Here is a 27,141-nt window from a genome sequence, read left to right on the forward strand (position 1 = left end):
TGTGCAATATATTTTTCAGGAGGATGTGCATGAGGATGCATTATGTGCACTTTTGTAGAATAATTCAATCTGTAGAATAATTCAAGTCTTTGAATGATTACATATTAGGAAATCTGAATTTTGTGTCAGTATATGCACTCATGGAGCCACTGCCATGACTGGACGGCTTTCTGGTTTTACTACTTGGGTGAAGGAGGTCACTTCTGAATGTGCGTCTATGCACTGTGTCATCCATAGAGAAATGCTGGCTAGCAGAAAAATATCACCTAAACTAAACAATATTTTGCAGAATGTGATTAAAATTATCAACCACATCAAAATACATACCCTTAACGCATGTCTGTTCACTCATTTCTGTGAGGAGATGGACGCAGAGCACACACGTCTTCCCTTATACTCAAAAGTGAACTGGCTTTCTAAAGGTGGGTCACTGGCCAGAGTTTTTGAGTTATGAGAGCTGCTCCAGAGGTTTCTTTTGAAAAAACAGTCACCACTGGCAGCACATTTCAGTGACACACAATGGGTCACAAAACTTGCTTACTTGTGTGACATATTCAACCTGCTCAATGAACTCAATCTGTCACTTTATGAGACAATGACAACTGTGTTCAAGTCAGCAGATGAGGTGGCTGCATTCAAAGACAAACTGGAATTATAGGAGTGACTAGTAAACATTGGGATTTTTGACATGTTTCAAACATTAGCAGAGATTTTGAAAGAGACTGAGCCAGGGCCTTCTTTCTCCCAGCTGGTGCATGATCACCTATCTCAGCTCTCAAAATAATTTGAGCATTACCTCCCAACCACAAAAGACTCCTGAACTGGGAAGGAATGGATTCATCACCCATTTGTAAGCAAGGCAGGTAAATCAACTTTGTCCGTGGCTAGAAGAGGGTGAACTGCTTAAGATTGCAAATGATGGTGGCCTTAAAAGTATGTTTGAGACAACTTCAAATCTCTAAGTGTTCTGGTTTAAAGTCAAGGTGGAATATCCTGAGATTGCCACAAAAGTACTGAAAAGCCTGCTTCCATTTCCAACATCTTGTCTTTGTGAAACAGGGTTTTCTGTAGTGAGCAACCAAAACAAGATTATGGAGTAGACTGGACACAAGCAACACACTTCGGGTGTCACTGTCTCCCATCACCCCCAGATGGGACAATCTAGTTGCATGAAAGCAAGCTCAGGGCTCCCACTGAGTCTGCATTATGGTGAGTTGTATAATTATTTCATTATATGTTACAGTGTAATAATAATGGAAATAAATTGCACAATAAATGCAATGCACTTGAATCATCCCTAATCCATCCCCCCTACCCCAAGTCTGTGGAAAAATGAGAAAAATTGTTTTTCATGAAACCACTCCCTGGTGCCAAAAAGGTTGGGGACCACTGCCATGTGGGACAGATACTTACAGATGCCATGGAGCTGTTTTCTTCTAGGATTATGATGAGCTGGGGTTGGTGCTATCTCCCCTCATCTCCTGGCCTTTCACTAGAAAAGAGAGTGAAAGGGAAGCGAAATCCTACATTTGAATTTGCAAAGAGATCATAAGACCAGTACAGCTGTTTATCCAACCTCCCAGTACATAGACATGTTCTTAGGCTGCTTACAGAACTTGTGGAAGAGACACTGAATGGCTGTTAGAAATACTTTAGGAATCATGGAAAATCAGAGAAGTTTCAAGTGACAGGCAAATGTCCAATTTTCTGAAGAAGGAAGACAGTTTTTTCCCTGGGTGGTTAGGTCCATTTCATTTCTCAACAAAAGTCTAACATGGATTTCTGAAAAGGTGTTTTGTGAACATCTGCATAGGATACAGGCACCCTGCTACAATCCAGCTCTCTAGAGCTTAATAGAGAACAAGCTGGGCTGGGTAAGCGCTGTTCTGCCGAGCTCGAGTGCCAGTTGGATAGCTCAGGAGGTCATGTATTTGTGTCTCAGCCAAGAGTCCTAATACAGATTGATTTTTATTTTATTTTAGTGCCTGATGTGTGCCGAGCATCATGCTCAGTGCTGGGAATGATTGAGCTGAAGGGGCTCAGTCTTATGATATCAAAAGTAGTCTATGATATTTTTCTCCAGTAGATGCATGCACATGAATGTTTGGAAATACTTAAATTGTTTGCATTAATGACTGATTTAATAAACATACCTGGTTACTGAGAGTGGTCTTTAATGACATGTCTTGGGGCTCTGCCCTGTCCTACATTTCTATTGGCAACATTTTTATATCAATGCTTATACTTTTTTAGATAAAGCAATCGTGGTGGGAAAAACGTTATTAGTTGATGAACCTACTCCAGAAAGATGATGTTTTTCTGTGACAAAGACCAAAGTTGAAATGAATGGTAGCAACAACAAAGTCCTATACTGTTCTATAGATTTTTAAAAATTTTGTGTATGTGTGTGTATTAAGGATTTAGCAATAATGCATGGAATTTTTTTTACCATAAACCATTGAAATATAAATAAAGTAAATAAAACCTTCCTATCTGACAGAGTCTTCCTTCTCTCCAAACAACAACATGCTGTCACCTACAACCCAAGCTGCATGACCACAGCAACCACGACCACACTGATCCAGGGAGGGGGTGGATGGGGGAGCAGCAAAATGTGTCCAGAGTGACCAGAAGTCATTATCACAACCTCTGCATACTTTGTTCTAATGAGTCACTCCCCCGCCCCTGCAACTATCTCATGAACTCCTCAAGGTCAGAGCCTGCGTATTGTAACCTTCATTCTCATGAAATGCCTGGACTCTCACAAGTTCTCAAGCAGCACTTCTTGAAGATGTATTCCCCTCCCCTGCAGAAAACTTAATTTGATTTGATATTGCATGGATTACAGAATAGCATCTGTATTGAGTGTCTATTGGTGGTGTAACAAATTGTCCCAAAATTAATGGGTTAAAATAATGCAAATTAACTATTCCATAGTTCTGGAGGTCTAAATTCCCCAGGGGTCTCATTGAACTCAAATCAAGGTGTTGAAAGCACTGTCTTTCTTCCAGAAGGCTCTAGGGGAGAATCTGTTTTCTTTCCTCCTTCAGCTTCTAGAGGCTGTGCACATTCCTTGGCTTGTGGCTCCTTCCTCCTCTCCAAACCAATAGCCCTCAGACCCTTTTGTTCTGGGTCAAGTGTCTTCCTCTGACTGCTCTGCTGGAAAGATTTTCTGCTTTTCTTTTAAGGATTCACATGATTAGATTGGACCCACTAGTTTAATCCAGGATATTGCCATGTAACATAACATGTTCAGAGATTATGTGATCATTTTTAGAATTCAGGCATCTTGGGGAGTCATTACTGTTCTTATCACAGTATCACATAAGAAAGGTGGTAGTATTAAATTGTTGGACTATACCCAAGATACTTCACTATGCCTTATTTCAACCAAGTACTTGAACATTGTAAGAAAAAACCAAAACTGGCCGGGTGCAGTGGCTCATGCCTGTAATCCTAGCACTCTGGGAGGCTGAGGCAGGCCGATTGCTTGAGGTCAGGAGTTCGAAAACAGCCTGAGCAAGAGCGAGACCCCATCTCTACTATAAATAGAAAGAAATTAATTGGCCAACTAATATATAGAGAAAAAATTATCTGGGCATGGTGGTGCATGCCTGTAGTCCCAGCTACTCGGGAGGCTGAGGCAGAAGGATTGCTTGAGCCCAGGAGTTGGAGGTTGCTGTGAGCTAGGCTGATGCCATGGCACTCTAGCCTGGGCAACAGAGTTAGACTCCGTCTCAAAAAAAAAAAAAAAAAAAGAAAAGAAAAGAAAAGAAAAAAAGAGAAAGAAAGAAAGAAAAAGAAAGAAAGAAAGAAAGAAAGAAAGAAAGAAAGAAAGAAAGAAAGAAAGAAAGAAAGAAAGAAAGAAAGAAAGAAAGAAAGAAAGAAAGAAAGAACAGAGAGGAGGAGACTGGGAGTTGTGCATATCTAAGGTATGCTTAAAGAGATAGTGTTTAGCTTAGAAGAAAAGAAGTCCTGTATGTAGATATGTGGTGGAACTGCGGTTTGAGGAGGCATAAGACATTTGTGGTCTTCAAAATATCAGAAAGTTCCATTCCAAGACAGAGGGTTTAAATATCTGGGAATTCCCAGGATGCAGTTTTTAGCACAAAGTAAGGCAGAGCTCTATGGCCATTACTGATGTCCTTAAATGCCTCAAGCTAGAAATGCCGTAGCTGATGGTGTGTGGAGCCATATAAAAAATATCTGAGCCTTAGGTCAGGGTGAAGCTCAGTTGAATCCTCAAATTCAATTTAACCCATACAGTTACTGATTCTCTGGCTTAGAATTCTATTCATGGCCTTTAAATACCTCCACTTGCATATAGCTAAAGCAGACGAAGGCTCTCCATGCTTACTAAGTATCTTCTTGCCCTCAGAAAATCCATCATAAGGATCTATTCAATGCCACATAAAAGAAGGGATGAAGGAAGCTGATAGAGTTCAGCTACCTCCTTGGAAAATTAAGCGGTCTATGTTTTTGTTGAGAATATAAAAACCCTAGTCAAAAGGACAGTGGCAGGGTTTTCAATGATGCACAAATACTTAGTAAAAAATACTCTCTGTTGTCTTCACGCATGGCAAATGTAAAGAGACAAGGCGTGAAGACAGTGGTGGTCCATACGAATATTAAGTATGATTCATATTTTGGGGAAGTTAGGTATTTAAAATGAAGGAAAAAGAAAGAGTAAGCCAGGTTCTTTCATCTCAATTCAGGACACAATACATTTTTGATAATTTTTTCATCAGTCCACTTTTGAAATGATTATTTGGAATAACTTGTATAAGATTCATGAGCCACTATAGGAAGTGCTGTTTTTATGACACTGGTATATATGCTGCATACAGTGCTTTTTTTAATACTTTCAAAAATTGTGTTACCATGATATTCTTGATCTTTTAAGTACACCTCTGGATATCTAAGTTATCTCGAACTGTATTCGGTTATGTCAGACCATTTGATCCAAAACTTATTTTCTACCACAAAAATGTCCAAAAGGAATTAAGAAGTTAATTACAACTTAAATCGTATTTAAGAGAAGTCTCTTTGTGGTCCATTATAGTTGCCATTCATATATCTTCAAAGAGAGTCTTAAGTGTCTTTGGGATTGTAATGGTCATCCTAAGGCTAGGAGGAGCTTGTTCAGACACTTGAGATTTGGGGCCAATGACTTCATAGCCATTCCATCTTCTCTCCACATCTATGGATTAACCAACAGCAATCATGATAATCCCAGCCAGTTCCTGGTACTCCTTGCTGTAGTCAGGGGAAGGTCAGCTATTTTTTGATCCCCACGGGAGAAAGACAGCAGCTCCTCAATCACTATCTTAAAATAGCCAGTCATTCTCAGCTGCTGGGCTGGAGTCGCTCCAGGGAAGAGCAAAAGGGAATACAAATCTGCCTGGCAGTGGTGTGAGCGAGAAGCCACCAAAACATGAGCTAGGACAGCCTTCTCAAGGGGTTTCCACGTACTCAAAAACCTTATTCTTTTTTTGTTGTTGTTGTTAAGAAGCTAGGTGTCTCCCGTTTCAAAATTTCTTATTTTATTTAATAGGAAACCAGTGAATTGAAAATGAGACTAAATATCGCCATCTTCTTTGGGGCTCTTTTTGGTGCTTTGGGGGTTTTATTATTTTTGGTGGCTTTTGGATCGGATTATTGGCTTCTTGCAACTGAAGTGGGGAGGTGTTCAGGTGAACAGAATGTGAGTTTCTTCTTTAAAATACTGATGTACTTGGTAATGATGAAATAGTCTTATGTAGCCTCTTGAAACCAGAGAATAGTGGTGGAATGTCTATTTCATCATAGAAGAGATATGTAGAAAGCTACTGATCATTATTATTTGGGATAAAATACATTTCTTTAAAAATTTCCTGGATGTAATAGTTTTGATTGTATTTTTTGTGTTGATGGCAAGTTACTTCATCTGTGTTCTGTGCAGATAGAGAATGTCACTTTCCACCATGAAGGATTCTTCTGGCGATGTTGGTTTAATGGGATTGTGGAAGATAATGGCTCCAGTATTTGGAAGTTCTGGTATAGTAAGTATAACTTAACTTTATATTCCCTATGTCACTAAAATAAAAATGAACAACTTCTTATTTAGTAGATGTCACTTACAGAGTGTTGGATTCCTAATTGTAAAACCTCAGTAAGATGCCTTCAAAAGTTTAATGAAGAGACTGCCTTTCAGTAAATAGGGAAGGCTATAGGAATAATTAGTCTATCTTCTAACATAAAATAAGAGTCTGAATATTTATGGAAAACTGAATTATCCACTGTTTCCCTGCTCATATTTAAAATACACTAGCCTTAACAAATAAAACAGATATTATCTATAGTACTTTTTCAAGTGTCTATTATTGTTACATTGCAAAAAAAAACAAACCCTTTTTTGTTTTTTACTATTAGCCCTTGAAATCTGAAATGTAAAAATCCAGAAACAGAGATGTATTATTTTATATTCATAGTTTCAAAGTTAACAAAATCCTTTTTTGATAATGAAACTTAATTACCAGCAGTGCAGATGAAAGCTTGTTTTATTTTGGCTTTATCCAAGTTCATGGTAATATCAAGACATGCCTTGCTTTTGATGTTTGCCCTCTCTTGTTGAAACTTTAAAGTTCTTTTTAGAAGTAGAATGCTTTTAAAAACTCTGATGCATCTTTCAAATATATTTCTTATATATTTAAATTAATCTTTGAAAATCAATTTATTAAAAATAGCTAACATTTGTTTTATTGTGTCTAACAATGAAAGAACTGTTTATTAGCCTAAAGTTATTGAGGGTCTAAATTATTAATCTTATTAAATACTCTTGTGAAAAATCGAAGTATGGTATTTATACAATAGTCAAGATTGCGGAATATATAATAAAAAGATGAAATAACTGAAGACTTAAGCAAGCTGATAGTGAGTTATCTTATGTAAAAGGAACAAGGTAGTGATGAAGTGGTACTTTGAGATAAATATCTGATAGGCTATCTTATAGAGCATTTGGGGCAGGAGAGAATAGCATGCAACTTGCCAATGGCAATTATTTAGACTTTGATAAAGAGAAGTCAGTTAGATTGTGCAAGAAAAAGATTTTGCCAAAGATTTAGAAAAAGAAAGAATATGCCAATATTTCACTCCACCTTAAAGTATACATATGAAATTTAACGTTTTCAGACAACATAAAAATTTCCTTCTTGTGATTTCATCAAATGCTAAAATTTATTTGAATTATTAACTTGTATGATTGGTCATTTGTATCTTTTCCCCCAAAATAAAATAGATATAGAAGAAATTTTTTATTAATTGCAACGAATGAAGGTTAAATTTATTAAGACAATTATTAAACAATTAATTATTAATAATTAAGACAATTTTAAAGACAATTATTTTTGAATACCTAATGCATACTAGGCATTATGTTAGGTACTGGAGAATATGTGAAAAATAAATAAAACATGACACCTATAATTTTAAGGTGATATTAAAGGCATTTGCACTGATTCCGTTGAATTTATGTCACATAGGTAGATGTTCTGGATGAGTCCACCTTTCAGCTGTCCTGTGCTTTTTAATAGAGGTTTCTAGGATGTCATCCTCCCTCTCACAATTCTCTGAATTGGTCGATAGGACCAGCAGTTGTTTTTTGCTTGTGTAACCCCTCCCCCGGCATTTCTGTTCCATTAGGAATGAGTCATCACCTAGCTTCTCAGTAACAAATGCCACACTGCTTTGCTCTCTTTCTCAGCCAATCAGCCACCATCCAAGAACTGCACACATGCTTACCTGTCCCCGTATCCCTTCCTGAGAGGCGAGCACAATTCCACCTCCTACGACTCTGCAGTCAGTAAGTACCCTCTGTCCTCAGATTGCCTCTGAAACGAGCTTATCTTTTAAAGGATACCCACCACAAAATTTTTGTGAGCAATTAAAAAATAGTTGAACACCTGTAATTTCAACATTTTTCCTACAAATCTATAAAATATGAAAAGGCATGCTATGTTAATGCACCATTTATAATTTGAAAGAACATAACTTTGACCTAGATGTAATTCACTTGTTACTTACAAAAATAATTTTTTAAAAGATGTGTTTTTTGATATGAAGATAGTGATGTTTAATGGGAAGAACTACTTCTGAAGGGTTTAATTGACCTAAAACTGGTCTTACAATTGAAAATATTGTCATATACATCCTATTTTTAGAACATTTTCTTGCCATTGTTACACATGAAACTAGAATTATGCTACCACATTCACATAAAATGACTGAACTCTATGTGTGTGATGTCCCATAGACAAAAGATAGTCAGATATTGCTATGGAAAGTCATATTTAAAACATGAAGTTTTTAATAACTCTAAAACTAAGGTTTGGTACAGACTATCAATGTCATATACAAAACCAAAAAGTGTTTGTTTCGCAAAAGGAATACCTACTATATTTAATATTCTAAATAAACTTATATTAGTCAAGGTCTTCCAAAAAAAAAAAAAAAGAGAACCAGTAGAATACATACACATAAACTCTCTCTCACACACACATACAGAGAGAGAAATTTTAAGGATTTGGCTCTGGGGTCTGTTGAGTCTGAAATGCGTAGGATGTGCTGGCTGGCTGGACATTCAGATAAGCCTTGGTGTTGTAGTCGTAAGTCTGAAGGTTGGCAACTGCAGCAGAATTTATATGTTGAAGTCTGGAGGCTGGCTTCCTTCTGCCTCAGGAAACCTATCTTTGCTCTCCAGGCTTTCAACTGGATAAGGCCTGCTCATATTATGGAGGAAAATGATTGTAAATGCTAATTGCCTCTAAAATATACCATCACGGCCACATCTAAACTGGTGTTTGACCCAACAACTGGGCACCATTGTCTAAACAAGTTGATAGAGAACATTCACCATCACAGAACTTAAAAAAAAAATTTACATTAAACTATTTTTAATCTTTTTAATACACAGTTCCACATGTTACAATTTTGTTTTAGGTTTGTCAAAGAACTTAGCATTGGTTTATATCACATCCTAAACATGGCACTTTATGGCGAGCATGCGGGGTCTGCATGGTGAGCTGACCTCCAGCTGTGATTGTCCCCTGGGATTCCTTGGGTGCAAAGGACGGTGGCTGTCTTCCCTGAAAACAAGTGGTGTGGGTGCTCCTTCACATTAAAAACTGCATGAGGTATCACATTTCATATTTGTCAAAACCCTGTGGCTCGTGTAAAACATGGACTCTCTCACCGGTAAAAGAGGAGCTGGACAGCATAGGAAGAAATAGAAGCATAGGACAGCATAGGACAGCATAGGAAGAAATTTTGTTTTACAGAAAAGTTAAAAAAATATGCCCTTTCCCTGACATTTGTACTTTTATAAATGAACTGAGAAGTAGTACAGGATTGGCTTTCCAGAGAATTTGTTGTTCGCATAAATAATAGTATTTTGTTGTTGTCATTATTCATATGCTGAAGTCTTGTGATGGAACAGGTATGGTAGGCACAGTGTATTTCACAAGGAATGTACATATTTGAAAAGTCTGCACCTCAAGGCAATAGTGGAGGACTTGAAAAACAAGGTAACATAATCTATGCATAATAATTATGATGGAGATGGATAGTAAATACATGTCAGAAAAATTATACTGCAATTACACTTAGAATTATTATGTAGCACTGCATATAATTAGTGTGTCATTTTTTGGATCTAGTGACAAAACCATATCCAATTTTTTTTTTTTAATTATCAAACTCCCCTTTGGCACATATATTGTAACTCCTTATTCACTTTAAGAAACTTTATCAAATACTTTAAGTAAAAAATGATTGAGATGTGCAAAGATATGTTTACAACAGAAATAGGATACACAAGTTTCATTTAGCCTCATAATAATGTACAAGGAAATTTGATGTTATATTTGTGTGATTTATGTTTTTTGTGTATTTCCTGTATCCAAGAAAAAGGCATAGATTGTATCAAAAGTATTCTATCTGACTTTTCGGTATGTGTTTCCTAGTTAACAAGACTATATAATCTTTACTATACTCAAGAGCCACTATTTAGTTTCTTGTAGCTTCATAATTACCAGGCATTAGATACTTGCTAAGTTATCTTCAGTAAACTGAAAATATTATTATATAAAATCTTGATGTATCATGGCCTGGAAAATTATTCGTAAAATGACTTTGTGTTCGTCTGAGTTTTTACAATTACAGTTAGTCAATATTTGATTTAGTGAAAATAATACAGTGGAGTACGATTTTTTTCTGGAGTGACTACTTTAGAATCAGGGCTACTACTGATGAGATTATCCTCTTTCATAATCAGGAGACTGAAACTCAGAGAAAACATGTGACTCTGTGTCTTCACACAGCTGATCATTGGCAGAACTCATACAAAGTCCCCAGTCTCTGGTTTTTGTTTTATTGATAATATTATAAACTATAATGAATAAAAAAGCTTAATTGTAGTGCTTACTATTAAAAAGTATAAGTCTTTTATTTGTGTCTCAGCAAAAGCAGAAATTAAACTTATATTGGCTTTTTCTACCTTGCTATCAGAAGATGACATATGCATATAGTCAGGTCTAATTAGGAGTTTCGTTCTTTAAAAAATCCCAAACACATATTCTGAAATTCAATTACTTTCAAATCTAGTTATTTGAGTGATTGCTCCAGCTTAGTGAGAGGGTCTATTTCTAAGAATTGTTTTTGGTAGGTGTGTGTGCTTTGAAGTCCATGAAACCATTCTATTACCTTTTGAAATTTGCCAGAGTTTAGATTTCCTGGTTTGTTTCATGCTTACATTCAATCACAGTTCATTTATGTGGTATCATTTGGTAATGATGTACTGAACATAAATGAATTTTCAAGATATTTCAGCCCTAAGTGAATTAATTTTGCTCTTTCTTGGTGTCTCCATAGCTTTTGACAGCCTGTCAAAGGGCTCATTATAATTAGCTGAAATTGTTTACCTCAGTTTCTCCGGTGTATATCGGAGCTCCTTGAGGGTACAGAATGTAACTTATTCGTGTTTATATTCCCAGAACTTTGTATAGTGCCTGGCAATTAGTAGATACTTAAAAATATGTGTAGAATGATGTTATAGAAAACTTACAGTTAGTATTTTCAGCACTAAACTAGTTTTATTTTTTCCAAGTGGAAATTTTTTAAAACTAAATTAAATACTTGATTTCCTTCTTAAGCAGAATATATTGGACAAAATTTCACCTTTTCTTGAAGAGTTGGAACAAATACCTATTCACCTGGGCTAGCCACCCTGACCCCCTTTGAGTTCCTTGAGCTCTGTGTTTGTCCCCTGGCCTCAGGCATACATGCTATAGCCCTCCCCAAAGGCTGTTCCTCTCTCCCCACTCCCTCCTCTGTTGCTGTTGCTGTTTCTAACAAAGCAGGCTTATCCCTACAGCCAGTTCAAACTTTGGTTTTCTAAGGAAGCCTTCCTTGTCGGCCTCCTAATGCATTCATTGGGCCACATTGTCCTTTATAAAACCCACGCTTTAATTTGATAATTCATAGTGCAGCTTTTCATTATTTACTTGTGTAATTATCTTGTTCATGTATTTCCTTCTTTTCTTCCCAGTTCAACTCTAAACTCCATGGGAGTGGAGTCCATGGGTCTTGCTTGTTTGGCTCAGTTTTGTGTCTGGTCTAGACGAACAGTTAAATGAGTATTCTGGGGAGACTCCATTGTTATACTGTACTGTGGTATTAATGCTGATACCCTAAGTAAAGATTGATGTGTGGAGGATTTCTTTAACCCTTTACTAAACAGACTTAGATTGCTCTTAATTTTTTTTTTTTTTGCATATGTTTTGTAAATTTTGGTCTTCCACGTTATTTTTTACCTGTCAGCTGTCCTTTGCTTTTATTGTCAATGTTTATTTATCTAGTACTCTTTTCTGGTTTCTCCTTTCTTCTCCCTTATAAAAAGTGTAAGTTGAAGAGAATGATGTGAGGCTAGAAGCAGGAAGGCAGCTAGGCAAGGTATCAGTCAGTAATGCACCAGGCTGCAAGTAACAGGCAGCAGAGAGTAGCTAAACACAAGCACTGTTTTTCTCCCCTAACAAGGTGACCAGAAGCAGCTGCCATGATGCTATTGCCAGGGACCAGGATCTGTCAGCCTTTTCTTCCACTGTCCTCGGAGGTTGACAGTCACCTTCACACTCTTCCATCCTCAGAAAAGCAGGAGTGTATCCTGAATGTGCCAGTAGTTTTCTGCTTTATTCATCAAAATGGTGTCCCATGAATAAAGCTGGGCCACGGAGTTTTTGGCTTTCTATCAACTAGAGTAGAAGAGAAGGGAGCAGGACTGGGAGTGAGTGTTGAGTGAATCACAATCATCAGGGGTTGACCAAGAGTAGAACAGAACAAAAAGGGAATAAAGGCTGTAATTGATATTTGAAGAGCTAATATGTAAAACTTGATAGCCAAACAAAAGAAAGCTAGAGGAATCTAACATGATGAAGAAATTTCCTTTGGAAGTACATGTAGTTCAGTTTAAACAATATACAATAAAAGGTAATATGGTCACTTACCTCCAACCAATGATCATTATTTTAGTGTTTTGTTTTTTTTCCCAGTCCTTTTGATTTGCATTTGTACATAGTTTTTTTTTTTTTTTTTTTCAGAGATCCTGAAATTCCTTTTTTCCTCAGTTTTTAAAATGTCATAATACTACAGGGGCACAAATGTTTTGGTCACATGGATTGCTTTGTACTGCTTAAGTCAAAGTCATAAGTGTGCCCATCACCCAGACAGTGTACATTGTACTCGTTAGGTATGATTTCACCTATCCCCTCCTTCCCCTCCCACCTGCATGATTTCCATCAAACAACCCCATTAAAAAGTGGGCAAAAGACATGAACAGAAGCTTTTAAAATGAAGACAGACTGATGGCCAATAAATATACAAAAAAACATTTAACATCACTAATCATCAGAGAAATGCAAATCAAAACCACAATGAGATATCACCTAGCTCCAGTGAGAATGGCTTTTATCAAAAAGTCCCAAAACAATAGCATGGAGACAGAGAGGGAAAACACTTATACTCTGTTGGTGGGACTGAAGACTAGTGCAACCTCTATGGAAAATGAGGTTCCTCAAAGAACTATAATTAGACCCAGCATTTGATCCAGCAATCCCACTACTGGGTATTTACCCACAGGAAAAAAAAAGTCATTTTGTCAAAAAGACACTTGCACTAGAATGTTTATTGCAGCACAGTTCACAATTGCAAAGATGTGGAATCAATCCAAGTGCCATCAATACATGAATGGATTAATAAAATGTGGTATATGTATACCATGGAATACTACTCAGCCATTAAAAATGAATTAATACCTTTTGCAACAATCTGGATGAAAGCAGAGACCATCCTCTTAAATGAAATATTGCAAGAATGGAAAAACAAATACCACGTGTACACACTATTAAATTGGCACTAACCAATCAGCACTCATGTACACAGATGGAAGTTGTACATAGTTTTAATCATCATAAATACAAATGTCTATCTTGCTCTTCTATTTTTCTTATGTTAGTGTATATTTCTCCATGTTTTTATTTAATAGTTTCTCAAACATTTTTAGTTTCTCAAATGTTTTAACGTTAGTTGCTAACTCCACATTAAAAATAATTTTATGCATGTATCATTATTCATAATTTGTACTAATTCTTTGGGTTATATTTCCAGAAGTATGAATGGTGAATCAAAAGACAGGAATAGATTTTCCTTGTTGTTATTGTACCATAGTACCAAATTGTTTGCAAACTGGTACTGAACTGTGAATGATTTTCAATTAAGAAAATTTGGCAAGGAGGACAGAAATTTGAGAGTTAAGGGGAGGAGGCATGTTTTGAAGTAGAGGGTGGGGATTTAGTTCAGTTATTAAATCCAAATTGATGGTGGAATATCAGTTTGAAATAATTCAGCAAGTAGCACACTCTCCTTAAGGTTGCTCTTTCAGGCACCTAATTCTACTCTTAAAGCCACCTGAGATTTCCAGGTCTTCTGCTGTGTGTCCCATTCTGGTTCATGGCCCATTCTCTTAGACTAGACTTGAAGGCTCTGTCCTCTCTTCTAGGCAATGGGAACCCATTCCATTTTCCTGCACATTTTGCCACCAGCGGTTTCCACTGAGAGCCAAGCCCTTCCCCAGGCTTTCTCCTCCCTTTTCTTCCGAGTGGAGAGGTCAGGAAGCAGCGAGCCTCCTCAAGGGGCGGTGAGCAGAATGGTGGGAATGTGAAACCTCACACTGCCATGTTCAGGGAGTGAGCAATGAGGAAGTTGAGACCTTTGCAATTAGCCAACACTGGGGCTTGGAATAGCCACTGAAAGAGCACAGCGTCCTTATGAAAACAACCATAAAAACACACCAAAAACTTGCTTCACTATACAAGGCAAAATGAAATATAAAAATGCATGCTCTTACATCTGACAGCTTGAAACAGCACAGTAATGAATTAAAATTTGAGTCCAGAGTTAGCATAAATGTAAATACTTAATAATTTGGGGGACACATTAACATGTCATAGGTACCTAATCTCATCAGGATCCCCTCCCCCACACACTCCAGCTTGGACATTGATCATTCTGGTGTAGTTGGGTTTTATTTATTAATTTGTGTGTGTTCATATATGGTGATTCTGGCCCTAGTCCTAAATATAACAAATAGTTTCAAATATTTCTGCTTTGCTTTAGTCAGATAGGAAAAGCCATGAGCTGCAAAATGTAATGTAAAATGCAATTCATTCATTATTTTTCATAAATGTCAAGTACTTAGATATTTGGAAATGCCTTAACATCAACTAAATTTCCTGCTATTCGTTCAGACATTTGGAATCACACAGCCATCGCCACAGACACAGCACACATGACAGGGTGGCTGCAATTCCTGATTGACAGCTGACTTTTCATCTGGGACCCCAGCCCAGATTCCATTGGGGTTTGAGTGCCACTCCCAGGGCTGCTCACTCATCGAGTCAGCTTGGAAGTTCCAGGACATAACATCAAAGTTGTAATTAAAAATCACTTTTTTGAGAAGGTGCCTTTTTGTGTTTTTTACAATTTGTTCATGGGCTTCTCAGGATTGGCAGTTTACATAACATCCCTCCAATAATGGGAGGTGATGACTTTCTGAAAACAAGACTGTGTGGATATTCCCAGCAGTGCGTCTTGGCTCTGTTCATGGGGAAAGCCTCCCACCTTTATGGAAGCTTCTGGCAAGCCCTGAACCTGCCTGCTGCACTCAGAAGAAGAAACCTCTCATGATGGAGATCTCTTGGTGCTACAGAGCAGGGTTGCTTAACCCCCGCACTGTCAACATTTGGGGCCAGATAGCTCTTTGTTGGGGAACTGCCCTGTGGATTATAAGATTTTTAGCAGCACCCCTGGTCTCTACCCACTAGCAGCAGCACGCCCTCAGTTGCAACAACCAAAAATAACTCCAGACATCACCAGATGTCTCGGGAGTGGGTGGGCACAAAACGCCCTCTTATGAGAACCACTGGGGTTTTCTGGACATTTACTTCCAACACGGCTGACCTAGGCCCAAGCTCTTCTCTGGAATTACACTCAGACTGTCCACCCTCTGTGCTCAGGCTGGGTCTGGGCCTGAAAGGATGTGATAATAGTTTCCTTCTGCCGCCTTCTTTCACACAGGATATTCAAGCCAAGCAGGGGTAGGGAGCTGTCTGGGCCTTTCTTACCTTTAATCATGATTGCATCTGCCCCAAGCTCTGCACCTTTTCTTAGAAGAGAGTATATCAGTTAGATTCAAGGAAGGAAATGATTGAGTGCCTACTGTATGCTGGGCACTATTCTGGGTGTTTTCAGAATCAGCCCTAAATTCTTGCCCTCATGGAGCTTGCACTGTAGTGATGAAATAAGCAAAATAAGTCGGTCAGCACTTGGGGGAAATAAAAGATGAGAGGGCTGTGTGTGGAGGGAATGTCAATACTAGACAGGATGGCCTCATGGGTAAGGTGAGGCTTGTTTTGAGCTGGACAGGCCTGGGTTGAGTGTGGGCTCTGCAGTCTAGCTGAGCTGTCTCAGCAGGCTCCCTGAGCCCTCTGGGGGCTCAATAGATGCTGTATAGGGTTTTCAGCCCAGGGACTGGCTCGTGGTGAGGGTTCTCGGGGGGTGGGAGGGGATTACAAGCTGGACTTCCAGTCTGCACTCATCACCTGGTACCGACACTTTGGCTAAGAGTACGAGGGCAGGTTTTTAAACTCTACAGACTGGTTTGTTAAGGGAAATAAGAATAGTGTCAACCTCATACAGTTGTTCTGAAAATGAAAAGACATCATAGTACAAATGCTTGGCAGATTGGTTGCCATGTCATTGGTATTCAATAAATGTGAGCTATTCTTATGATGATATACCAACTTTGAGCACCAAAAATAGGTCATCATCAGGGAACATAAATTCATCATAACTTCTCCTTAGTGAAATGCCTCCCACTCTCTGAGTGTGCGTGTGTGTGTGTGTGTGTGTGTGTGTGTGTGTGTGGCCACCTGAGGCATTTGACAGAGTTTCTAGCAAAGAGTAAGGGCTTCATAAATAAATGTTCATCATTATTATTAATATCATTATCACCATTACCGTAGTACATGATAGTTAATATTATGCTCTGTACTGGCAAACATTTGCCACTCTTTATCTGGTAATAATGATTAAAATTCATTCAACAGATATTTATTGAGCATATACTATGACACTTTCATAGGGCCTGGTGAATAGTAGTGAACAAAACAGATAAAAATCCTTGCCCTTGGGGGACTGACACGCCAGTGAGGACAGTCAGACAAAGCAGCATAAATTGGTCAAATACGTTGTAGTTAGAAGATGACAAGTACTCTGGCTAAACACCAAACTTGGAAAGGGGCTGGAGGCGAAGGGGCCTGGGATGGGCAGGGCTGGATACAGATAACGACTATAATGTGGTCGGGAGAAAGCCTGCCTCTGAGAAAGTGAGGGAGAGAGCCATGGGGTATCTGGAGGAAGGGTGTTCCAAACAGAGGGAACATAAGCTGCAGAGGCTCAGAGACTGAGGCATGCCTGCTGTGTGCGGAGAACAGAAGAGAAGCTGGGATGGCTGCAGAAGAGCGAGTGAGAGGAGAGCAGAAGATGTGGTCAGAGAGGCAGTGGGTGCTGGGGGAGGCTGGGCTGTTGTCAGGACATGGGCTCCTACTCTGAGTGAGATGAGGGGGGGTTAAGGGAGATTTCCAGTCTGATTTATATTGTAAGAGAGTCCGTTCAGTTTGCTGCATTATTAACACACTGTCGCAAGGCAAGGGTGGAACCAGGCAGCCCAGTTAGCAGGTTTCCCATATCCCAGATGGCTTGGACCAGAATATTAGGAGATGAAAATTTCCTTAATTCTAGTAGAGTCTTATTACAATTATTTATCTACCAGTAAGGAATTCTATCAAGTGGACATGGCTTGTAATAAACAAGACACAATAAAACACCAAGAAAACTGTGTATGCCTGGGCTGCTATGTACCTTAAAATATCAGTCCTGAATTTTGTTTTTGTTTTGTTTTTACTATTTTATTATAGTAAAATTTTCAAATGTTTACAGACGTAAAGAGTATAATGAACCCATACGTTGCAACTTTAGTAATCATCACCCAACTTCAATAATTACCAACATATCTCGTTTCATCTGTATAAATCTGTAGGAATAATCCACACTGGATTATTTTAAAGCAAATTCTGAATATTATATAATTTCTACCGCAAATATATCAGCACATATCTTTAGCAGAGTCTACACTCTCTGATTACTTTCTTTAAACTTTCTATTTTGAAATAATTATAGATTCACAGAAAGTAGCAAAGACAGTACAGAGGTCCCCTGCACCCCTCTGTCTGGTTCCCTCATCAGTTACATCTTACATTGCTCCAGCGCACTATCAAAACCAGGAAACTGACATCAGTACGGTGCATGTGTATAGTTCTGTGCCATTTGTTTATTTTTTATTTAAAAGCATTACGGGGGTACAAATGTTTTTGTTACAAGGATTGCTTCTGTAATGCTGAGTCAGGGTCATAAGTGTGCCCTTCACCCCGATAGTGTTCATTGTATCCGTTAGGTAGATTTGTGCCCATCCCTTCCTCCCCATCCCCCCTATTGATTTCTGTTGAGCTACACTTCCCTCTATGCACATGTGTGCTCATTCGTTAGTTCCAATTTAATAGAGAGTACATGTGGTGCTTGTTTTTCCATTCTTTAGATACTTCACTTAGGATAGTGGTCTAGAGTTCCATCCATGATGTTGTACCATTTATCTCACACGTAGATTTTCATGCTGTGAGCACCACCACAGTCAAGATACAGGACTATTCCATCAACACCCTGATTTCCCCAGGGATACCTCTTAATACTCACTTCTCCCTCCACCACTCCCTAACCCTTCAAAACCACTAATCTGTTATACACATATCTAATTTTGTCATTTCAAGAATGTTCTATAAATGGAATGACACAGTATATGACCTTTTAAGACTGGCTTATTTTTTAAGCATATGCTCTTGAGATCCATTTAAGTGGTTGCATGTATCAATAGTTCATTTCTTTTTATTGCTAAGTAGTTGTTCAACCATTCATCTGTGGTGGGGCATTTTGGTTGTTTCCAGTTTGGAGCTATTACAAAGATTGTGCACTGTTCTTGTAAGGACATAAATTTTCATTTACCTGGGATAGATGCCCAGAGATACAATTGCTGGGTCATATGGCAAGTGAACGTGTACGTTTTTAAAAAACTGCCAACCTATTTTACAGAGAAGCTTTACTATTTTACATTCCCACTGGCAATGTATGAGAAATTCAGGTTCTCTGCATCCTCACCAGCATTTATTGCCACAGTGTTTTACTTTAGTCATTCTAATAGCTGTGTGATGATAGCTCAATTTGTTCTTAACTTCTGTTTTCTTAATGTCTGGTGATGTATAAAATATTTTCATGTGCTTAGTTGCCATCTACATATCCTTATCAATGAAATGTCTCTTCATGTCTTTCGTTCATTTTATAATTGAATTATTTATCTTTTGATTATTGAATTTTGAGAGTGCTTTATATAGTCTAGATATACATACTTTATCAGATATGGGTTTATAAATTTCTCCCATTGTGTAGCTTGTGTTTTCATCACTTAACAGAAATTTTGCAGAATAAAAGTTGTGAATTTTGATACAGTTTAATTTATTTATTTAAAAAAATAGTTTGTGCTTCCACAATGTTAAAGTTTTACAATTTACCCTTAAATCTATGATACATTTTGGGTTACTTTTTGTATAAGGTGTGAGGCACATTTTTTTGAAGATGTATGTCCAATTGTTCCAGCAGCATCCTTTGTTGAAAAGACTGTCCTTCCTCCATTGAGTTGCTTTTCCATCTAAATCAAAAAATAGTTGATCATAGTGTAGGATAGAACTATTTATGGACTCTATATTCTGTTTCATTGATCTATGAGTCTATTCCTCTGCCTGTACCATATCATCTTGCTTATTTTAGCTATATAATAAATTCCAAAATCAGATAGAGGGATTCTTTCTACATTGTTGTTCTTTTTTTGATGTTGTTTTCCTAGTCTATATCCTTTGACTTTCTGTATAAATTTAAGAATCATCTTTTACATATCTACAAGAAAATCTTGCTGGGATTTTGGTAGAAATTATCAAGCCTATATACCAGTTTGGAGAGACCTGATGCCTTCATTATTTTGAGTCTTCTAATCCATGAACACAGTATAGTCCTTCATTTATTTAGGTCTTCTTTGATTTCCTTTATCAGCATTTAGTAGTAATACTGTGTGCTTTGTTATATTTATAGCCAATTAATTCACTTTTGGAGCAATTCCAACTGATATTATATTTTAAATTTCAGTTTCCATGTGTTCATTGCTAATATATAGAAATTCAATTGATTTTTAAAAAAATTAACAGACTATTTTTAGAGCAGTTTTATATTTATAGAAAGTGAAAAGTACAGAGAGTTCTTCCCATGCCACCATGTACAGTTTTCCCCATTGTTAACATCCGGGTACATTTGCCACAATTAATGATCCAGTATTAATACATTGTTATTAACTGAAGTCCGTGATTTACATTAGGATTCACTCTTTATGTTGTGCATTTGAGAATTTTGAGAAACGTATCCACCCTTATAGTATCATACAGAGTAATTTCACTGCCCTAAAAATCCTCTGTGCACCATCTATTCATCCCTCCCTCCTGCAACCCCTGGCACTCACTGATCTTTTTACTGTCTCTGTTGCTTTGCCTTTTCCAGAATGTCATATAGTTGAAATTCCACAGAATGTAGCTGTTTCAGATTGGCTTCTTTCACTTAGTAATAAGTATTTATTCCTCCATGTCTTTCCATGGCTTGATGGCTCATTTCTTTATCATGATGAGCAGTATCCCATTGTATGGATATATCACAATTACTTATGCATTCACCTATTGAAGGACATCCTGATTGCTTCTAAGTTTTTCAATTATGAATACAGCTGCTACAACCATTTGTGTGCAGGTTTTTGTGTGAAGTAAGTTTTCTACTTTGGGGTAAATACCAAGGAGTGTAATTGCTGGATCATATAGTAAGCGTATGCTTAGTTTGTAAAGAAAGTGCCAAGCTGTCTTCCAAAGTGGCTATACCATTTTGCATTCCCACCGGCAATGAATGAGAGTTCATGTTGCCCTACATCCTTGCTAGTATTTGGTGTTGGCAATGTTTTGGAGCTTTAGCCACTTTAATAGGTATGTAGTAGTAACTCATTGTTTCAATTGCAATTCCCTGATGACCGATGATGTCAAACATCTTTTCATATGCTTATTTACCATCTCTATGTCTTCTTGGTGAGGTGTGTGTTCAAATCCTTTTGCCATTTTTTAATTAAGTTTTTGTATTATTGAATTTTAACAGTTCTTTATATATTTTGAATACCAGTCCTTTATCAGATATGTGTTTTGCAAAGATTTTCTCTCAGTCTATGGCTTGTCTTTTCATTCTTTTAACAGTATCTTTCACCAAACAGAAATTTTTAATTTCCGTTTCTGTTTTTAATGAAGTCCCACTCATCCATTTTTTCTTTCATAGATATTGCTTTTGGTATTGTGTCTAAAATGTTATTGTCTAACCCAAGATCACCTAGATTTTCTTCTATATGTTTTATGGTTTGGCATTTTACATTTAGCTCTATAATTTATTTGGAGTTAAGTCTTGTGAAAGAAAGGTATAAGAGTGGTGCCTAGATTCATCATTTTGCATATGGATATGCAATTGTTTCAGCACCATTTAGTGAAAAAAACTACTCTTTCTCCATTGAATTCCCTTTGCTCCTTTGTCAGACTAGTTGTCTATATCGTGTGAATTTATTTGGGGGTTCTGTATTTTGTTCCATCGATTTATTTAATCTACTCTTTCACCAATACTACAATGTCTTATTTTTGTATCTTTATAGTAAGCCTTGAAATCTGATTGTGTCAGCCCTCTGATTTTGTTGTTCTGTTACAATTGACTTCTAAATGTTTATCTTGTGTCATGCAAAATTGCTAAATGTTCTTATTAGTTCTAGGGAGTTTTTGGAGATTTTCAACATAGACAATCATGTCATCTGAAAATAGGGAAAATTTTCTTTCTTTCTTTCTTTCTTTCTTTCTTTCTTTCTTTCTTTCTTTCTTTCTTTCTTTCTTTCTTTCTTTCTTTCTTTCTTTCTTTCTTTCTTTCTTATTTGCATGTCTTTCATTTCCTTTTTTGCCTTATTACACAGACTAGCACTTCTAGTATTGTGTTTCTGTTATTAATTTCTAGTTTCACTCCATTGTGGTCACAGAACACACTCTATATAATTTAATTCTTTTAAATTGGTTGAAGTTTGTTTTACAGCTCAGGATATGATTGATATTGGTATATGTTCCTTAGTACTTGGAAAGAATGTGCATTCTGTTTTTTGATAGGGTATCCTATAAATATTGATTAGATGGTCGATGGTATTGTTTAGTTTTTCTATCTACTTTCTAATTTTCTGTGTAGTTGTTCTGTCAATTATGGAGAGGGAGGTATTAAAATCTCCAACTGTAAATGTGGATTTGTCTATTTCTCTTATCAGTTCCATAAGTTTTGTGCCACATATTTTGTAACTCTAGGTTTGTTTTTATTTTTATGCATACACATTTAGGATTGCTATGTCTTCCTGGTAGAATTTACTTTTTTAATAATATGCACTGTCTCTAGTAGTTTTCTTTGTAGTGAAGTCTACTTTATCTAGTATTAATATATCCACTCTTACATTCCTTTAATTAATATTTACATGGTATAAATATTTTCATTCTTTACTTTCAACTTACCTATATCATTAAATATGAAGTGAGTGACTTATAGAAAGTATACAATTGGGTGATTTAAAAAATATCTGGTCTGTGACACTTTGCCTTTAAGCTGGTGTAGACACTTTTTATATTTAATATCATGATTGATATGTTATAGCTTAATTCTGACACATTAATGTTTTTTCTGTTTGTTCTGTTTTTCATTTCTGTGTTTTCTTTTCTTATCTTCCTATGGGTAACTTGAAACTGTTTCAGAATTCCATTTTGATTTATCTATAGTGTTTTTGAGAGTATCTCTTTGTATAACTTCTATAGTCATTGATATAAATATTACATTATAAATATATGTGATCACAGTCTATTGGTGTTGACATTTACCAATACAAGTGAAGTATAAAAGCTTAGCTCCCTCCAGCAATTATAATTGTCTCACATATTTCCTCTACATATAACATGTGAGAACCACATATTACATGTTACTTTTTGTTTGCTTCAATTATCAAACATAATTTAGAAAACTCAAAAGGAGGACTATGTATTGTGTTCATAAATATTTGAGCTCTTCCTATTATTCTTACTTCCTTGCTGTTGTTCTTCTATTATTTTGCTTTTGTTTAGAAAGCTCCCTTTATCTCTTTAGTAATTCTATTGGTGTGTCAGCTCTCTTAGTTTTCCTTCATCTGAGAATGTCATGATTTCCCCTTTGTTCCGGAATGATACTTTTTGCTGTGTATAAAGTATGTGGTTAACAGCTCTTTTGTTTCAGTACTTGAAAGTGCTCTGCCACCTCCTCCCAACATCCATGGTTTCTAATAAAATATCCATTGTCATTCGAATTGTTTTTCCCTCTATGAAAGTGTTGTTCTTTATCATTGTTTTTAAGATTTTTTTCTTGCCCTTTGTTTTTAGAGGTTTGATTATTATGTCTTTTGGTGTAGATTTCTTTGGCTTTATCCTATTGTGGCTTTGCTTAGCTCCTCAAATCTTTAGGTCTAGGTCTTTTGACAACTTTAGAAGCTTTCAGTCATTATTTCTTTGAATACTTCTTCAGCCCACCCTGCTTTTTTCCTTCTGAGACTCAAACGACATGAATGTTAGATTATTTGGTTATAATTCCACAGATCTCTCCTTCCTTGTTCATTTTTTTTAACAGTCTATTTTCTCCCTGTTTTTCAGATTGGGTAATTTCCATTATTCTATCTTGAAGTTCACTGATTATTTCCTCTGTTTCCTTCATTATTCTGTAAAACACATCTGTTGAGTTTTTCATTTTAGCTATTATATCTATCAATTCGGAAATTTCCATGTGGTTCTTCTTTATATTTTTTGTCTCTACATTTGATTCAAGCATTTTCATATGTGCTACTGAAACATTTTTTTTTTCTTATGGCTGCTTCAAAATCCCCATCAGATAATTCCACCATCTTTATCTTCTTGACATTGGTGTCTATTGACTGTTCTTTTTCAATAAAGTTTTGATTTTCCTGGTTCTTGGTAGTTCTACTGCTTTCATTTGAAACCTGAACTTTCTGAATATTGTGTTATGAGACTATATATCTTATTTAAAACTTTGTTTTTTAGTAAACCTCCTTTGAGACCACTCCAGTGGGGGAAAGGGTGGACATTGCCTCATTAATGCCAAGTCTTCTATGACATTTGTGGTGGAGAGATGCTCCTTGTTACTAGTAAGTGATACTGAGTGTTCTGGCCTCCAACTCCAAGCACAGCCCTGCAGACAAGGGTGGGGAGGCAGTGTGCAGTGGGGTGGTGAATGTCCTGCCTCTCTCACCCAAGTTGGGAGAGGCTGCCTCATTTCTGTCACTTAAGAGTCTGGGTACCCCACATGGTCACTGTTATCATGGAGGGTGTCCTCATCATTACCCTGAAGGGATGAAAGTCCAGGCTCTTTATTTAGCTTGCTCTGATACTACCTCGGTTTGTTGGGGGGGGGGCGTAGGGGGATGTGGTTGAGGCACCTTGTTACAGAATGAAGAAGGTAGAAATGTACACTCTCCTCTTCAGTTTTGCTTTTGGGTAGCAGTAGGACTGCCATTTTTCTGTGGTAGTTGGCCAAAGTAGAGGGGTTATTTTCTATGCTACATTATACTTTACTTTATTGTTTGGCTAGATGTGTTCTTGTTGGCTTTTTTTTTTTTTTTTCCAGTTTGTGCCCACTGTCGATTCTGGCTTGCTGGCTCTCCATCACTAAGTCTGGAACACGTGGGGCGATGAGAAAATCCAGGGAGCTCACCACAGTTCTGTCCCTTGGGTCCCAGCGTCCCAGCTGGTCTGCCTTCTGCTGTCCACCTTCTAGAGTCTTCTTATGCTTGTTTTATAGATAATTTCCAGGGTTTTTAGATGTACTTGCCAGAAGGAATAGGAATGAGTATGTCTACTTCATCTTTTGGGTACAGAAGTTCACTCTATCTGGTTCTGAAGGAACAGCTGACTGCATTTGCTGATGGATCGGGTAGGGGGTGTGAGGGAGAGAGAAGTCATTGCTGACTCTTTTTTGTCCTTAGCAGCTGGAGGGATGAAGTTGCTAGTAGTAAAGTTTAAAAGCTGAGGTAGATCTGAATTTTAAGAGCAAGCGTTGGAAGTTCATGGATATGTTGTGTTTAAGACTCCTAGTGCAAATGTTACGTAAGCCTTTGGATTTCAGAGTGTGGAGTTAATTGTGTAGGTCTGGGCAAGAACTGCACATTTGAGGGGCACTGCAGGGGGGTCTTGTCTTCCTGAGACAAGACAAGACCATGTGAGGAGTGAGAGTAGACAAAAAGATCAGCCCAAGGACTGAGCCCTAGGGTGCTCCGTTGTTAAGAGTCAGGGACAAAGGGAGGGATCAGAAATGGAGACTGAGGGTGGGCAGATTGGGTGGCGGGAAGAAAACTAGAGGAGTGTAGTGTTCTGGAAGCCAGGCAAAGAAAGCATTTCTCAGAGCAAGGAGTGACCAGCTGGGCCAAGTGCTGTTCGGAAGTAGAATGAGGGGCCACTGAGATCTCGTGCTTGGGTTTAGCAGGTTGTCTAGAGCATAGAGAAACATTTGACCTAAAGTTATGCCTCCTGGGTTTCCTCCTTATCAGACTCACCCCCACATTGCATGTCACTCATAAATAGAATAATAAACATCAGCATCGCTTGAATTCCAGGGCTTGCATGAGGAATATGACCTAGTGCAATCACTAGAAATTGAAATGCTCAAGGCGCCATCGCGATTTCTTCAAAGCTATTAATCTCTCTTCTTGTTTTTCTGCCTGCTTATTGAAACCTACTAACATACCAATAATTTGTAAAATAAGAGAAGTAATTTTGACTTTTTAGTTTATAAAAATTGCTAACCCCATAACAAAATTATTTTGTTTCCTTTTATATCGTAAATAAAATGAAATGATGGGAACATACATGGTGCTCATGTTATAGACAATTGTGCTGGCCCGCCTACCTTACTTTTTAAATACTACCACCTTGACTCTTAATGACTGCATTATGAGGTAGGATTTATTGCTCATATCTGAAATCCAAGGAAACAGAGAATTCAGGTCTTTTAACTCAAAGATCATGCTTTCTAGTGAGTTGCCTCCATTTCTATAACTTCCTTTGTAATAAACTTCTTGATAACACTGTAGAAAAATCATGTTTTGTGTTCCTCACAAGCAATATCCATTCACTTTAAAACAAAATGTAGGGAATATTTGGTTAGTTCCTTTTTTTGAGAAAAATAAAATTTAATGTATGTTGCTTTATTAGTGAAAGTGCCTTGGCTGCAGATAACCTAAAACTATGACTCAGTTGACTTAAACTATAAGTAAAATGTGTAATTTCACTTAGCAAGAGATTTTTTCCAAGAATATTGCCTGGGAGGGCAACAGGTCCCCAATAGGTATTCTGGGAAATGGACTTGTTTCCAGCAGCAGCTAAGGGTGGATTGGGAACAGAATGCATGGCCTATGGCATGGCAGTTGCAGTTGGAAAGGTTTTTCAGGATACTCTCCAAAGAATCTGTGAAACCATCTTTAAGAATGACTGGTTTGTTCTATTATTTTACTTTTTAGTGTTGACATAGTGAGTCAATATCAGTTTTTCTTTTGCTATTCACAAACAAATTTGGGGTTATGGAAATAAAATTAAGGTGACTTTTAAATAGTCATTTCAAAATATAATTGATTTTTATCAGGTACTTTTCCTAGCACCCAAATTCATTGCTTCAAGTCTGCCAGTGGCCAAGGCCAAGGCTATTATTTACATCCATAAACCATTGATTTAGTATTGTTGAAGGAAGTGAACCACCATTTTATGGAAAGCAAAGCGTTAACTTGTTTCCAGAGCAACAGCTGTTGTTATGCACTATGAAGAGTGTTTTCGCTAACAGCTTGCTATGTTGAGTAGCTAGAGAGGAAAGACTTCCAAAGATATATCCTATCACTGCAAATAAATAAGGAAAACCAAACCTCCCACTAAACCATGCACAGAGTAGCTATGGGAACACTGTTTGATTTTTGCAATGACTTTTTTGCTTAAAATGGGCAATTTTAGAAGACTGGTCCTTTCAAGCAAAGACTTGGAAGTTCAATGTAAATAGTTCATTATCAAAGGGAAATATTGACAATCTACTTGCTGGGACTCTAACCAGAAGAGTGGGAAGTGACTTATGAGGCTGCTGGTTCTCTTTTTTATAGAGAGGCAAACAAAAATCCAGGGAGGCTGGTTAAGTGACTCACTTCTAAAGAACACACAGCAAATAGGTGTCAGGTCAGTGAGGAGAGCTCCAGGCACCCAGTAGACACGTTTCCATCACGTTTCT

At 37.3% G+C, this 27,141-nt stretch overlaps 1 protein-coding gene across 1 annotated transcript in view; it reads left to right on the top strand.

Moving 5' to 3' along the window:
- Window positions 1–5,371: 5,371 nt before the first annotated feature.
- TMEM182 (transmembrane protein 182) overlaps window positions 5,372–27,141 on the top strand; it is a 61,746-nt gene continuing 39,976 nt past the window's right edge. The window contains exons 1-3 of the mRNA XM_012740531.2: window positions 5,372–5,704; window positions 5,942–6,041; window positions 7,742–7,840. Of these exons, the coding sequence (XP_012595985.2) occupies window positions 5,573–5,704; window positions 5,942–6,041; window positions 7,742–7,840 (331 nt within the window). The 5' untranslated portion in view covers window positions 5,372–5,572. The remainder of the gene's footprint in view (window positions 5,705–5,941; window positions 6,042–7,741; window positions 7,841–27,141) is intronic.

This window comes from Microcebus murinus, chromosome 3 (assembly GCF_040939455.1).
Source record: "Microcebus murinus isolate Inina chromosome 3, M.murinus_Inina_mat1.0, whole genome shotgun sequence".
Classification (NCBI taxonomy): Eukaryota; Metazoa; Chordata; class Mammalia; order Primates; family Cheirogaleidae; genus Microcebus; species Microcebus murinus.